The sequence below is a fragment of the Loxodonta africana genome, chromosome 10, assembly GCF_030014295.1.
Source record: "Loxodonta africana isolate mLoxAfr1 chromosome 10, mLoxAfr1.hap2, whole genome shotgun sequence".
Taxonomy (NCBI): domain Eukaryota; kingdom Metazoa; phylum Chordata; class Mammalia; order Proboscidea; family Elephantidae; genus Loxodonta; species Loxodonta africana.
Window position 1 is genome coordinate 51,122,951 of NC_087351.1, and position 16,586 is coordinate 51,139,536.

At 36.1% G+C, this 16,586-nt stretch overlaps 1 protein-coding gene across 1 annotated transcript in view; it reads left to right on the forward strand.

Annotated features, from left to right (window-relative positions):
* Positions 1-16,586, forward strand: part of MIA2 (MIA SH3 domain ER export factor 2) — a 117,535-nt gene that overhangs the window by 11,257 nt on the left and 89,692 nt on the right. The window contains exons 4-6 of the mRNA XM_023546124.2: positions 2,513-3,770; positions 10,246-10,458; positions 10,551-10,651. Coding sequence (XP_023401892.1) covers positions 2,513-3,770; positions 10,246-10,458; positions 10,551-10,651 — 1,572 coding nt within the window. The remainder of the gene's footprint in view (positions 1-2,512; positions 3,771-10,245; positions 10,459-10,550; positions 10,652-16,586) is intronic.

Here is a 16,586-nt window from a genome sequence, read left to right on the forward strand (position 1 = left end):
GAAGAACAGGGCATCAGGATTGGAGCAGAACTCGTTAATAACTTGTGTTATGCAGACGACACAATCGTGCTTGCTGAAAGTGAAGAAGACTTGAAACACTTGCTGATGAAGATCGGAGACTACAGCCTTCAGTATGAATTATACCTCAACATAAAGAAAACAAAAATCCTCACAACTGGACCAATAAGCAACATCAAATAAACGGAGAAAAGATCGAAGTTGTCAAGGATTTCATTTTACTTGGATCCACAATCAGCACCCGTGGAAGTAGTAGTCAAGAAATCAAAAGATGCATTGCATTGGGCAAATTTGCTGCAAAAGACCTCTTTAAAGTGTAAAAAGCAAAGATGTCACTTTAAGGACTAAGGCGTGCCTGAGCCAAACCAGGGTGTTTTCAGTCCCCTCATACGCATTCACGAGCTGGACAATGAATAAGAAAGACTGAAGAAGAATTGACACCTTTGAGTTGTGATGTTTTGAAGAATATTGAATATACCATGGACTTTCAAAAGAACGAACAACCCTGTCTTGGAAGAAGTACAGCCAGAATGCTGCTTAGAAACAAGAATGGTGAGACTTTGTCTCATATACTTTGGAAGTTATTTAGGACATCACGCTTGGTAAAGTAGAGGGTAAGCAAAAAAGAGGAAGACCCTTAACGAGATGGATTGACACAGTGGATTCAACAATAGGGTCAAGTGTAACAACGATCATAAAGATGGTACAGGACTGGCCAGTGTTTCGTTCTGTTGTATACAACAGGATTGCTATGAGTCAGAACTGACTCGATGGCACCTCCTAACAACAACATAGCACTTACACAATTTACAATTACTTTTTTTTTTTTTATTTACTATAGACTCCTAGCCCAGTGCCAGGCACATAGTAAACATTCAGAAGTCCCAAATCCTTAGCTTGGATTTCCTGGGTAACAGATTCTGAGACTGCTCTTTGCATCCAAAGTTTACTGGGCAGTAGTCTTGGGAATAGCACCTGTGAGGAAACAAACTAAAAAGTAGGATTGGACAGACAGAGATGTTGAACTGTGATGCAGTTGCATCAAAAGCCTTAGTCTCACAAGGAGCTCTGGAGCTGGGATGGCCCTTCAGAGTTGTCTGAAATTGGGGCAAGAGGATTGGGCCTTTATATCCCTTCATTACTGGCTGCATTTGAGGAGGTGTAACCTTGGGGTAGACTAGGCTGGTGTTTACTAGAGACAATTTCTATTCTAAGTACTTGACTCATTTTATCCTCACAACATCCCTGTGAGATAGGTATGGTCATCTCCAGTTCACAGATGAGGAAACTCAGGCTTAGAGAAGTCATATAATTCATCCAAGGTTACAGAGCTAGTAGATGGCAGGGTTGAGATTTGAGCCCAGGGCTTTCGTTCTAGAGTCTGTTCTTAATTACCTTCTATATTGCAGTGTGGAGAATATATTGTAAAATTGCAATTCTGAAGTGAATAAAAAAATCTGCTCTTTATTCTCATTTCATAACGGTGATATCCAAAATGCAACACATACCACTGTTTCTAAGTTTTAGCATTTTAGGAAAAAAAAAAATTCCCTCACCATTTTTTTTCCTGTTGATTTGGTTGTTCAGTGAGATGAGCAAGTGGATCCCTACTTCCTTTGGCTATATGCAAGACCTCAGTAAAAGGAGTCTGAGTATTTTAGTGCAGATTCTAACCAGGCCTTCATGCCACAAGAGCAGGGGCAGATTAACCAATAAGCACGGTAAACATGGGCTTGCTTACTAATCTGTAGTGAACAATTTCACATGGGTTTCAGTGAATTGTTCACTACAGATGAGTTAGTAAATACACGTAAGTCTGTGCTTACCTTTTTGTTGGGTCATCTGCCCCTGTCAGGGACTGTAAATTTGAAAACAGAATTTGATTCTGTAGGAAGGTGCCGTGGGGTTGGGAGAGAGACAGATGCCAGCCATTCCTAGAAACACAATCTTTGATGTGGTGAAAAAATGTGAAAGTGTTCAGTACAGATTAGTAAGTAAGGACAAATAAGCCTGTGCTTATCTTGCCTGTTAGTTAATCTGCCCCTGAACAAGAGCCTCTGATCTGTCTGATCTGTGAAGGCTTTTATGTGTGTGACTACGTTCTCTGAAATTCGCTTCCCTCAAATACCCACACGAATGTGTGTGTCCACTCAGTACACACCTAGGCAGTGCAAAGTTTTATGGGCATGTATGCATTTTCATCAGTTTATTTGCAGAATATACTCAAAGCATTGTCTCTGCTTCTTAAATTCTTCAACTATCTGATAACAAAGAAACCATAATATAAAAAGATTTTCATTCAGTTTTATATCTTTAAGCCTTAGAAATCAGTTGCTATAAAAGTGAGACTGGAATATGTGATTTTAGTTTTTGCTCTACTGCTGAGCTAGTTGTGTAGTCTTGCGAAAACCACAATCATCCATTTTAAAATATTTAGGGAGAAACAAGGAGTTTTAGTACATTTATGTTAATCATAATATTTCTTTTCTTTTAGGAATCTGACTTTCTTTGTCTTCTTGGAGTAAGCTACATATTTGAGAATGAAGATAGTGAGTTCAACAGTGATAACGATGAAACTATATATCCATATGAAGAAGACAAAGACCAAAAATTTAGTGTATATGAAAGTGATTTTCAGATAGACTCTGAATTTTATTCAACTTCTGAAAGCACTTTGTTAGAAGACCAATTTCTAGCAGTAGAGGCTCCAGATGGTATCAGAAGTACCAGTGAATCAAAAGACTGGGAAGAAGTAGAAGCCGGAAGTGTGGAACATGATACTGTCAAAGAAGAAGCCCAAGATCAAATTCCAGAAGTGGATGATGTCCCACCATCCTCAGCTGTGCCTGAAGTGAGAGGGTGGTTTGGACTGAGAAGGGCACAAGATGAAGGGAAGGCCTTTGAATCAGTTGTTGAACCTCTGCAAGAAAGCTCATTTCAAAGTAGAAAATTAGCAGTGGTAGATGAGAATGACCTAGAGGAATTAAATAACGATGAGCCTCATATAGAACATAAGCAAGAAACTGAATCCGAATTTGATTCAGTGCCAAAGAAGCAGTCTGAACTAGTGTCTGAGTCTGAGCACATTCTCAAACCTCAAGCCACTGGTTGGTTTGGTGGTAGATTTATAAGTTACTTAGGTTTTGAAGGTGAGGATACAGAGCTTGAGCTATTGTCCAAAGAAAGCAATCACCTACTGCAAGATGTTTCCAATCCCATATCACCTGATGAAGAACCTACAGTTCCATGTACAGAAAGGTTAGTAGAAAAAGAAGACCCAATCACTAATGATAGCTCATTTCTCAAGTCAAGTTGGTTTGATTTTGGTTTAGGTATATTAGGCTTTGCATACGTCAATGAAGATAAAATTATTTCAGATGACAGAAAAGATGAAGAAGGAGGTAGAGGTAATAAACATGAGCATCCTCCAGAAAGTGAATGTGGCCCAGATGAGGAACAAGAAACAGAAATAATAAAAACTATGGAAACTGAAGATCAAATAGACAAGAAAAGAGTCTTAGAGAAAACAGATGATTCTGATACCTTACCATATTTTAAAAAGTTCTTATATAATTTTGACAATCCTTGGAACTTCCAGAACATTCCGAAGGAAACAGAGTTGTCATTTCGCAAGCAGATACTGGATGAAGATACTATAGTTGAAAATGATGAAACAGAAGAATTTTCTGTTGAAAATCATCCCACAGATAATACGAAAGTTATGATGTCTAAAAGCAGATACAGTCAGTCAGGTTGGTATGAAAATATCTATTATGTTGGGTTTTTTTTTTTTTTAACATAATTTACTTGTAAAAGTACAAATCTGATGAAAGAGTTGAGGAATCCATTTTTCTCAAAATATTCAAAAATCAACAACAACCTTATCAACTACCTTTTTTCAATTTCTGTTTTACTCTAGGACTTAGACATTAATATTATAAAATAAAATCCCAAGGGGAAAAGAAAGATTAGAGATATGTTGATGTTCCAAGAAGATGGTAAGGTATTTAAAAATAATTTTTCTTTTTATCTAAGTGTTATATGTAAATAGGGTAAAAATTTAAATAGTGCTTAGGAAGTTTTTTTTTTTTTTCACAAAAGCAATTTGTTTCCTCTGTGAATCTTTATTCCCACCTCTGTCCCAGAGACAATGATATCCTTTTTTTAAAAGTAATTTCATCTTAGTATTTATCTCTAGTTTTCTAAATATATTCTGTCTTGCTTTGATTCATCTAGTTTAGATGGTGTCTACTGACTTCCTAGTCTGGTAATGAGTATTTTGAGCTCATTTACACCTTTCCAAAATAATTTAGCTAAGGGCGTCTACAGTAATTCAAAATAGTCTTGATTTCTAAATCATATTTTAGGTCTGTAGTTTTTTCTTGTGCTTTGTTTTCCCCTGAAGAACAACCGTGACAACAAGGGCTTTCCTTGTGTGTACAAAATAGATAATGAGGAAACTCAAGCAAAAACCAAGTAAAAGGTTTACAACTTTTTCCCTCAAGTCTCTTGTTTTAGTTATCTAGTGCTGCTATAACAGAAATACCACAAATGGATGGCTTTAACAAAGAGAAATTTATTTCCTCACAGTAAAGTAGGCTAAAAGTCCAAATTCAGGGCCTTGGCTTCAGGGGAAGGCCTTCTCTCTCTGTCGGCTCTGGAGGAAGGTCCCTGTCCTCAATCTTGCTCTGGTTGAGGAGCTTCTCAGGATTTAAAACATACAGGAAAATCACACAATACCAGGAATCATGGCCCAGCCAAATTGATATATACGTTTTTGGGGGGACATAATTCAGTCCATGACATCTCTCAATCCTAGAGCTCAACAAAGGGCAACAGAAGAGAGCAAGAGTAACAGAGGATACTTCTAGATGTCCAGGTATCTAGCAACTCCTATGATTAAAAACACATGGATTGTATTTTAAGTGAAGAATTATATAATATGACTTTCCCACATCTCCATTCTGATGTCTCTATGATAGACAGATTAGACATTCAGCAAATGTTGGATGATAATACAGAAACAATTGAACCCTGAGATGATAGGAAAATCTTTCACAGGAAGTGATCAACAATGTTGAGAACTCGGAAACACGTTTCCATTAGAACCAATTTCCCTGAACTTCCAGAACTGTATGTCATTCCATAATATTCCCCAAAATGTGAACTCTCTGCTTGCTCAACATCCTCAACCACCACACAGATATTTAGATTCTAACCGTTTTCCAAATGAGAAAGGTGTAAGTGTGATGTATTTTATGACTAAAGAAATATTGATGATCTAGATTGTCAAACCCACTGCCTTCAAGTTGATTCCAAGTCATCGCAATCCTATAGGACAGAGTAGAACTGCCCCATAGGGTTTCCAAGGAGCAGCTGGTAGATTCGAAGTGCCCACCTTTTGGTTGGCAGCTGAGGTCTCAACCAGTGCAGCACCAGGGCTCCCAGATTGTCAAAGGCTAATTAAAAAGATAATTCTATATTGTTCCAAATTTGTTAAATCCTAAAGGAATGCTTGTGAAAAAGCAGATGAGAGTAATTGGAAAGAAGAGAGACTAAAATAATAATAATAAAAAAATCACATCCAGAAATAAAGAAAATTCAAAAGACTGATGTCTAGAAATATTTCAGAGTATATTTATAGAAACTCCAGGGCATCCTAAAAAATCATTTGGGTGAATTTTATTTAATATTTCATGTAGTGATTCTGGGAGAATTTCTAAATATGAAAAACTTGATGAATAGTCAAATGAGAATAAGGTGTTTTTATGTAATTTAGACTAATTTTGAGGGGACTTTTATGAAAACACTCTGAAATCAATATAAGTTCCAGAAATAAAGATGTGTGGATTATCCAAAAACATTACGACATGAATTAAATGAAAAGCAACCTGGAGTCATGCAGGAATTTGTTTAAAAAAAAAGAATCCTAAAAAAGGGAATCAGATAAGGCTGTAGGTCCTATTCTCTGGGTATTGGAGAAGTAGCTAAAACAATCAGAATTTTCAACAACTTTCTTAGGGAATGATAAGAACATGCCTTAATTAGAAAAAGCGAATAAGAAAAATGAATCATAGATCTTGAGTCAGTGTGAAAGGCTGAGACTTCGGATACCCACATATACAGAAAAACATGCTGATATAGGAATTTATGATATAGATAAATCAGGCAACGTTATTTATATTACAAAATTAACATCTATTTTACAGAAAGACTTCAATTGAATTTATTTAAATAGTTTCCCAAGTATAGTTAAGAATTTTAAAATATTATTTTAAAAAAGCATTTTAAAAGAATCAATTATGTTATCAGGTGCCATTGAGCCTGTTCTGACTCATGATGACCCTTTGTACAACAGGACAAAAACACTGCCCAGTCCCGCACCATCCTCACGACCATTACTGTTTGAGCCCATTATTGTAGCCACTGTGTCAGTCCATCTCATTGAGGGCTTCCTCTTTTTGGCTGATCCTCTACTTTGTCAAGCATGAAGTCCTTCTCCAAGCTGGTCCCTCCTGATACTATGTCCAAAGTACGTGAGATGAAATCTCACCATCCTTGCTTCTAAGGAGCATCCTAGCTGTACTTCTTCCAAGACAGATTTATTCATTCTTCTGGCAGTCCATGATATATTCTGTATTCTTTGCCAACAACACAATTCAAATGCATTAATTTTTCAGTCTTTCTGATTCATTGTCTAGCTTTCATATGCACCAAAGGTGATTGAAAATACCATGGCTTGGGTCAGGTGCATCTCAGTCCTCAAAGTGACATTTTTGAGAATCAATATAGCCACACATAATATAGAGTGTAATTCATTATTGAATAAGCCCTTTTGTCCTTAATGGCATTAAACATTATTGTAGATCACTATTCGATCCCTCTATTTACAACAGTCCCATTATATTGAAACACCTGGCTCAATTGCTTGTTTTTAATTCTAGTGTCTACAGGTGGTATTATTGAGTTACCAATATGTGTTTGCTCAATTGGGACTTCCATCTTTTAAGCAATGCTGAATGAGTGGCAGCATCGGAGTGTTTTGTTAAGAATCATAAACTCGAAAAGCAGCATTAAAAGTTGAATAATTCACTTAGTACTCTTTAATATTGCTTTTCAGGACTGCACTGATATTTTTCTATCCTAGTCTGAAAAAATAACTGAGAAATAGATACCATGGCTTTCTTAGATATTGTACTTATTGTACTTTAGGCTAGGACTACCTAGAACTTTTTTTTTTCTTAACTCTGCTTAATCAATTCAATCAAGTGATCAGTTTAAACTATGATTAAAATTGAATTAATTGTTTTAAAATAAATTAATAGCTATCTTGGAATAGCACAGACATAAGTATATGATGCAATATTACAAATGTGGCTAATTTTGACCTATACATGCTTCAAAGTGGAAAATTTTCATTAATTTTAGAGAACAATTACACTTCTAAGATGAAGATTCTCAAGAGAAGTGCATATATATTTTTTATTCAGAATTTGAGTTAAGGATATTATAATTCATTTAAAGATTTAATATGGACCATAAATGCAGAAACAGCTGAAATATTTTATTCACAACTGTATTAGCTTTCTGTCATTGAAATGTAAAATTAAACTTATATTTTCCCTAAGAAATGATCATATTCTCGGTTGAATAATGTGAATTTTTTCTGATAGATTTACCTGACTTGTGTTAAAAAAAAAGCAGTGATAAACATTTATAATTTCTTGAGTTCCCTTTTAGTAATTTATGACTCTCATCTTATTGAAGCAATAATACGTGAATTTATGAGTTTACCAAATTGAGGAAAACATTAATTTCGTGAAGTTTTGCCTTTGCCAGGCACATTCATAGTACAGAAAAGAAATTCAAAATACAAGTTAGTTTCATTTTTAAGACTGCACAGTCTTACACTGCTATTGAGTCTGAGAGGAGAAATAGGCATAAGCCTGTGTATACTCATTGTCCTTGTTATGTGCCATCGAGTCAATTTCCAGCTCATAGTGATCATATGTGACAGAGTAGAATTGCCCCACAGGGTTTTCTAGGCTGTAGTCGTTATGGGAGCACATCACCAGGTCTTTCTCCCGTGGAGCTGATGGGTGGGTTCAAACCGCCAACCCATCAGTTAGTAGCTGAGTGTTTAACTCTTTCACTGCCAGGGCACCTTTGTGTATACTCATGGCAGTATGTATTTTACTAACAGTTGAATGAGAATATCTCACAGTTGTTATTTTTCTAGTATACTTTTAATTTCAGTATTTTGCCTCTACTGAGCCAACACAAACATACAATATGTATTTTAACGTTGTGAACGTTTTCTAAAATAATTTGATAGTTCTTAAAACAAATAATGGGGTGAAGAATATATTTTGGACTTACATTATCTATATTTGTTTTATACCAAAAAACCCCAAAACAGTTGCCTTCGAGCCAGTTCCAATTAATAGCAACTTCATAAGTGTCAGAGTAGAACTGTGCTCTGTAGGGTTTTCAGTGGCTGATTTTTTGGAAGTAGATCACAGGCTTTTCTTCTGAGGCACTTCTGGTTGAACTTGAACCTCCAACCTTTCGGTTAGCATCTGAGCATGTTAACCATTTGCAAAATTAGTAAATAAAATAATGTGCTTTAAAATACAAAATATCCTGTATATGCGAACTAACAAGAATTGCTCAAAATCACATCTCCCTGCAAAATTTTCACTTCATAAAAGGAAGTATTAATTGTGGAATTAGAAAAACCTGTATTCATTCATTGTTTCTCTGAACATACTGGCTAATACAACACAATAATATAAAATACATGAGATGAAGGAGGGACAAAGGTTGGAATTTGAGATTAGTGAAGCTCTAGAGAGTAGGAAAAGTACAATAATGCCTGACATTTGATTGGCACTAACCCCTTTTCAAAGTTATTTCAAATATCCTAAGAATATTGGCACCTTTCTGTGCAAATGGCAAATATAGTTTATTTAGTGGTGGATAGTTCTTCCACCTTTGGAGCAGCTCCATTAAAAATTTGAATGACAGTGGTTTTTATATTTAATAGTGCATATTAGCAAATATGTATTGTAGATATGAATGATTGAATGGATTAGGTTTTGGAATTTGGAAATTATTTATTCTAAATTCTAATATCTTTCTTTGTGCAACTAGCCAAGTTTGCTCTATTTACTAAATAGAGCATTAACTATCAGTATCAAGCTTTATCGAGCAGGCTGTAAATATTGTAAATGATTTTTTATCAAGCAGGCTGTAAATATTGTAAATGATTTTGATCATTATGACCCTTTCTGGTTCTCTAATATGTAAAGTAAGAAATATATATCTCACTGATTTTCTTGAAAGATAATGATACATATTTTTGCAATGGCACTTGGATATTATAGCCTTTTGGATAATATAAGTGTTCCTAACAGAAAGGAAATCTCATGGGGATCTAAATATTATCTCATTGTTAGTCTTAAGTTTATATAATATAAAAGAGTTGTTAACAGTTACTGTTTTTATTCTCTGGAGCAAAGTTTTATGTTGACATTTATTTTTAGTTTTTCAGACGAAAAAGCAATGTAGAAAATAGAATTGTATACAGGTTTTGTAATTCTTCCTTGGCCAAAAAATAAGAAATGGTAGGGTGAATAATGTCCCCTCCAAAGATGTCCATGTCCTAAACCCCATAACCTGTGAATATGCTACCTTACATGGCAAAAAGGACATTGCAGGCATGATTAAAGACCTTGAGATGAGATTATCCTGGGTTATCCTGGTGGGCCTAATATAATTATGAATTTTCTTATAAGACAGGAGAGTCAGAGTAAGAGACAGAGATTGGCAGTTACTACATTGCTGGCTTTGAAGATGGAGGATGGGGCCACGAGCAAAGGAATGCAGGTGGCCTCAGAGGTAGAAAAGGCAAGAAAATAGATTCTTCCATAGTGTCCAGAAGGAGCATAATTCTGCCAACACTTTTAATTTAGGACTCTGACCTCCAGAACTATATAACAGAATGAATTCGTATAGCTTAAGCCACTAGGTTTGTGGTAATCTATTCCATCGACAAAAATAATTTATTCCATCAACAAAAATAAATCTAATATAGGCCACAATTTATGTTTCCTAATGAAGTGTCACAATGACCACAGAGGTTCAAAGAAAGACTTGCCTAGAAAACAAAAGAGAAGCCCACAACAAAGCAAGTATTAGAAAATTTTTTTTTCTCTTTATTTGTAGATACAGCCTCTAAAATAGAGTTACCTACTCATGAAGAAGTACATTTTAAAACTCCATCTTCTGAAAATAATGATGAAAAATCCAAATCATCACTAGTGACTGAAGGGCATACTGAGGTAGAAATCTACAGATTTGTGGACAATACTCTGTTAAACAGCCAGATGTTTTCAGCTGATAACTCTTTGTCTTCTGAAAATTACATTCCTCAAAAAGGTAAGAAACAGGTTATTTGTTCTCTAATATGACAGTTAAAAAGCTACATAATATCAAATGTTAACTTTTTTTTTAAATTTATAAATCAACAGAAGATGCTTTCGAGTTTCAGATTCTGAAATATTTACTTCAAATTGATGTTTATGATTTCATGAGTTCTGCATTTTCACCAATTGTAATTCTTAAAGAAAAGGTAAGTTGGACTTTTAAATCTTTTGTAATAATTTTAACTGTTTTACTGAATATAGAAAAAAAATATAGAAGAGGCTACAAATTATTTCTGAGTGAATCCTCCCCATGTAATGTTTCTGTTTTCATAAAATCTTATATGTAAGGCAGCTTCTCCTGACATGAATGTTTTATTACATGGGTGCAGTTAAGGGTATATGTATGTGTGTGTATGTATGTACATATATACATACCTTTCCTTAAGCTTTGTTTATCTGAGCACTGGCTTTCCTTTTTTCAAATCAGGGAAAATTATACTAAATGAATTAACTCTGAAATAATATGAACAAAAGTGATTCCTAAGTAAATTATTAGTATCTGAATGATAGCTTTGACTTCAAAATGGTGCGAGGTGAGAAATGGACAAAAGCAAGTAATATCTCAAAATTTAACCAAGCTGTTACTAAAATTCCAGATTCTGGCCACCCTCCCATTTGTTGTAAACCCTCTTATTAGGGATAATGCAAAAAGACCTAGCTGTAGTACTTGACTCATAGGCCTTTTGCAAATGCTAGTTCCTTTTCTCCTCTACTGCTACCACATGAATTATTGAGAAGGCACTTTTTTTTCTCATTTAAATTTTAAGATGAAATTTAACAGTGGTTGACTTTAAGGAGGGCACTGTAGCTGGAGGACACAGGTAATAAAGCAGTAATTATAATACAGTGCTATAATAGACACAGGATGCTAGGAGGAGCTGCCTAGTAGGTAGACTCACTGAGGTAGTAGGTGGAGGAGGTGGGGAGGAGGAGCTTTGCAGAGTGTCCCAGCGGACAGTATACCTGAGTTGATCTTGAAGGAAGAGTAGGAGTTAGCTAGACAAAGAAAGGACACTTTAGATTGAGGACACAGTGTTTTTAAAAGTACAGAAGTGGGAGAGAACATGGCATTTTTGGAGAACTATTAGCAGTTTGGAAACCCTGGCCACATAGTAGTTAAGAGTTTGGCTGCTAACTAAAAGGTCAGCGTTTCAAATCCACCAGGCACTCCTTGGAAACCCTATGGGGCAGTTCTACTCTGTCCTATAGGGTCGCTATAGGGTCGCTATGAGTTGGAATAGACTCTACGGCAGTGGGTTTATAAGCAGTTCACTCTGATTGAATATAGGGCGAGGCTGCCTATATATACACGGATCAAATCAGGAATAGCATTGCATGTTCTGGTAGCAGGTTGAACTCTGTCCTGTACATGATGGGGCATTAGTGAAGAATCTTAAGCAGGGAATAAAATGATAACATTTCATTTATAAATTCTACCTGTCAACATTATCAAACAGGATTGAAGGAGTATAGAGCCAGAGGCCCAGTGAATAAGCTATTGGAGCCAGAGGCCCAGTGAATAAGCTATTGGCATTAGTTCAGGAAGTAAATGGTGAGGATCTATATTAGGGTTTATAAATTCAATTGAAATGAGGGAAGCACAGGGAAAGGTGAGAACTATAGCTGACTGGAAGAGTGTAGGTCTTGTCTAAGAGATGTAGCTAGTACTTACCTTCCGCCTGGTGTTGCCAGATCTTCTCATTTTTCAAGGAAAGCTGGAAATCTGGATTTTTATGTGAAATCTCCCAATTTTTAATGCTGGCAAATAGTCTAATTTAAGAAAAAATACTATGTGTAGCAAGCAAAACAATCTGTGGGTTGGATTGGCTCATTAGCCATATTTTTTACCTCTCACCTAATACAAGAGCCCTGGTGGCACAGTGATTAAGAGCTTGACTGCTAATTAGAAGGTCAGCAGTTTGAATCCACCAGCCGTACCTTGGAAACCCAGTGGGGCACTTCCACTCTGTCCTGTAGGGTCCCTATTAGTTGGAATCAATTGATAGCAATGTTTTTGTTTTTTTTTTACTAATACATGATAGTGGTTGTTGAGATGATTGAAAGGACAAATTGGAGACATCTTTTGTAGATAGAATTCATGGACTTAATGGCTGATTGAATGCAGCGGGAGAGGGAAAGGAACTAAGGAGGATAACTGTTACCAGATTTCTAGCTAAGGTAACCACAGTAGATGGTGGTGCCTTGACTGTGATCAGAGATGTAAAAACTGGGCTTAATGACATACACTGTTTTGCTTTCCCAGGCCTTCTAACCTTATTTCTTTGCTAGGTTCCAGACAGTTGAGATTACCTGGCAAGTAAGCCCAGAAAAGTGGTTAATTTACTGCCCTATTTTTTTTTTAGCATAGAAGGGAAAAAAACAAAAACGAAAATAATGATTATGACAATAGTAATAATAAAATTCTCAACTCCCATGAATTGATTCTTCTTATTGGTATGTCCTGCTGATGTATCTCTCATCTGTCATTCTCTGCCCCTACAAATTATTCTAGTGAGGTTATAAAATTGAACAAATGATTTATTAATCAGTACATGATATTCATCTCTATATAAAATACTTATTTAATAAGGTATATACTAAGTATATGTATCTTTGTGGAATCAGTAAATATAGTCAAATACATTTTACCTGAACCATTTTGGCTGAAATTCTTTAGGCATTAAAACCAAAAAAACCAAACCCAGTGCTGTCGAGTCGATTCCGATTCATAGCGACCCTATAGGACAGAGTAGAACTGCCCCATAGAGTTTCCAAGGGGTACCTGGTGGATTCGAACTGCCGACCCTTTCGTTAGCAGCCGTAGCACTTACCCACTACACCACCATACGGAATTTAAATTTATGTTCATTAATTAACTTGTAACCTCGGAAAATTGTTTATACTCGGGGATGTCTCAGTTTTAAAACGCTAGTATCAGGAGCTGAGACTGGATCACAGGCTACTGGTCAAAACTGGCTTGTCCATTGTTCTAAAAATTATGAATCAGTTGTCAACATTTACAGAGTGCCGTATTTCTAGGTTCTAAGTGGAAGACTGTAACATACAGTCTTCTATTCTGATAGGAAAACAAGAAGCTCAAGCAATTCCTTACAGTTATTGTAACTGCCTGGCCTATATACCACACCCTTTGCCATCGTGTTGATTCCAACTTATAGTGACCCCATAGGATTTCCAACGAGCAGCTGGTGGATTCAAGCTGCTGACCTTGTGGTTAGCAGCCAAGCTCTTAACTACTGTACCACCAGGGCTCCCTGTCCTATATAGGGCATTAAAATAATCCTTGGACTAAATGTTCTGATGAGTTTAGATCTAGAATTCTAACAATCTGAATCCATTAAGCAACCACAGTATAGTTTTGAATACCAGCAGTTAAGTTCAAGTGAAAAAGGGTTTCTTTTCCTTCTTGCCTAAATGTTTCAGGTAATTGTTTCAATTCACTGGTAATTTTATTTAGATTTTGTAAAGATAATTTCATTGTATTGCTCAAATAATAGGAATCAACACTGCTTTTTATCTATTTTGTGTTATAATTGATGAGATTCTTCGAGTTGTACTGTTTATACATTTTTTATTAGAATGCTTCATTTAATTGTGGATTAAACAATGGAAGTTACCCAGACCTTGTTCAACCGGTAGCTCCTGATTGTTCTGAGAACAACACTTACATCACTAGTACTCAGAGAATGAAAATTTGGCTCAGCAATTTTGTTTGATTTTCTTCCAAAGGACTAGCTCTTACAGTCTGTGACATTGCCTATTTAATTAAATGAGAGTAACTAATGGGGCCCTTCATAGGGGAAATCAGTTTCTAGGTTGTAGGCAAAGTTTACTGGTTAGCATGTTTCCAATGTTCTTGGGTGCTTTCTGGTAGCTGTCACAAACACTAAAAACATTTGTTCTCCATTCCTTTAAAGCAAATTCTGTATAAGACAGTAAAACCTCATGCCTACTTATGGAAAACAATCTTTAAATACTTGCTACATAGTAAAAAATCTTGTGCTCTAATTGAAGGAAATAACGGTTTCTCACAGACCCAAAAGTAGATTTACATATGAATCCCTCCCTCCATTGCTGTGGACTTGATTTGAGCTCATAGGGACACTATAGAACACGGTAGAACTGCCTCATATGGTTTCCAATGAGCACCTGGTAGCTTTGAACTGCCAATATTTTGATTAGCAGCCATAGCTTTTAACCACTACACCACCAGGGATTCCTATATATGAATAAACTATAGAATAAAATGTTCGATTTAGTTTTTACCAGTTACCAAATTCAGGATTATTCTTTTCAAGTGTAGATTTTAAGAAGGTAGTAATATGTGCAATATTTAAGAAAACATAAATATGTGTTTTTGTGTGTATATGTTATATATATATTACATATATTCTAACAAGGAGCGATGTCCATGAAATTGGATAATGGGTTGGTAGTCACAACTCCACCTGCAGCACCCCTTTACCACACAAATGTCAAAACAGGTCACAGTCAGTGTGGAAACAGAAGAGTGCAGGATGTATTAGAATCTACAATCTTTCTCAAGGATAAAAGGTGCTTGGTAGAACTTTATTTACATGTTAATATATTTTAACATGAGTTTTTAAAAAAATGGAATTGAAAGATCTAGAGGAAGAGGTAAGTTTCTACGACTATTAAGTGCACAGAAAAGAAATTAGGTTTGGAACCTGGCAGTGAGTTAAGTTTTACTGTATTTTTGCTATGGGGGAAGCTTTGAGGTGTTTATATATTTTTGGATTTCCTTTTGCCCCAATCTGTATTTTTCACAATATTTAGAATAATTATTGAAGAATTGGAAATGGGCCCAGATTGCATTAGGGAGGGAAGGGAATATATATATAATGTTACAGATTATAAATAAACAAGTCCTAAAAGCTGAAACAGGAGCTCTGGTGGTGCAGTGGTTAAGAGCCTGCTGCTAACCAAAAGGTCAGAAATTTGAATCCACCAGCTGCTCCTTGGAAACCCTACGGAGCAGTTCTGTTCTGTCCTATAGGGTTGCTATGAGTTGGAATCCACTTGAGGGCAATGGGTTTGGGTTTGGTTTAAAAGCTGAGAATGATTCTGGAGGTCCCTGAAAACACTTGACTCATTGAAGAATTTTTATTGAGTAATACAACGTTCTAATTGAGGCACACACTGTTCTAAGGCTTGTTCTTAGAAGTTTCTTCGAAGTTCTAAACCTAAAATTTTGATTATGGTTGTTTTGACCTTAATAAGCTATTCACATAATTTAATTTCAAAACACACTGTCCTATGTGAGTTAAGGTTGTGTAATACCTTCAAAATGGAGAATTATTAAGCAATGTCTGCTCCTCTCTGATACTGGCAGTTCCTGAAACTCCTTAGGCTGATGTGGTTGGTAAACCGGGAGATAACCCTTTGAGCTTAGAAAAACTAAGCCTCTGAAAATCACTTGGTGTGAACTGGGTTCATTTTTAGATTCTTTTTGGCACAACAGTTCTGTTGCGGCAAGAGCTTAAATTAGAAAATTTCCTAAGGATTTATGATTTTGTTTATCTCTTGAGTGATCTCTTGGGTGACTGGCTTGGGAAGAAATATCTGCTTTTTGAGTTTTTGGGCTTGAGCTGGAAGGCCGACTTTGGTGAGCATGATTATACTGACAAGGAACATATATGAGAGATGGATATACTTAACAGCTACGTCAGCTAAAACACTCTTCCACGTACAAATTCAGTCTTCAGTACTTTATTTCAACAGATCTAAAGATAGAGTCCTAAATTTAGAAGACAAATTCTTCTTTTAGCTCCCTTTCTCAGCACAGAAGAGCATGCGCTGAGCCAAGGTCCACAAGAGCCTGATTTAGCATTTAAGAAACTAGGAGATAATGGAGTTTAAGACAGTTTTGCCTAGGTAACTCAGGTAAAAGTGGGTAAACCCCTGGAATCCTCCGTTGGGCGGAGGAGACCCGATCGATGCTCTCTTGCGTGGGAGAGATTAAACTCTGTCCAGACTAGAGCTGACCTGAGTCGCTTTCCTGTCCAAAGTCCGGACACGGTTGGCAGGACACACCGGCGTCAT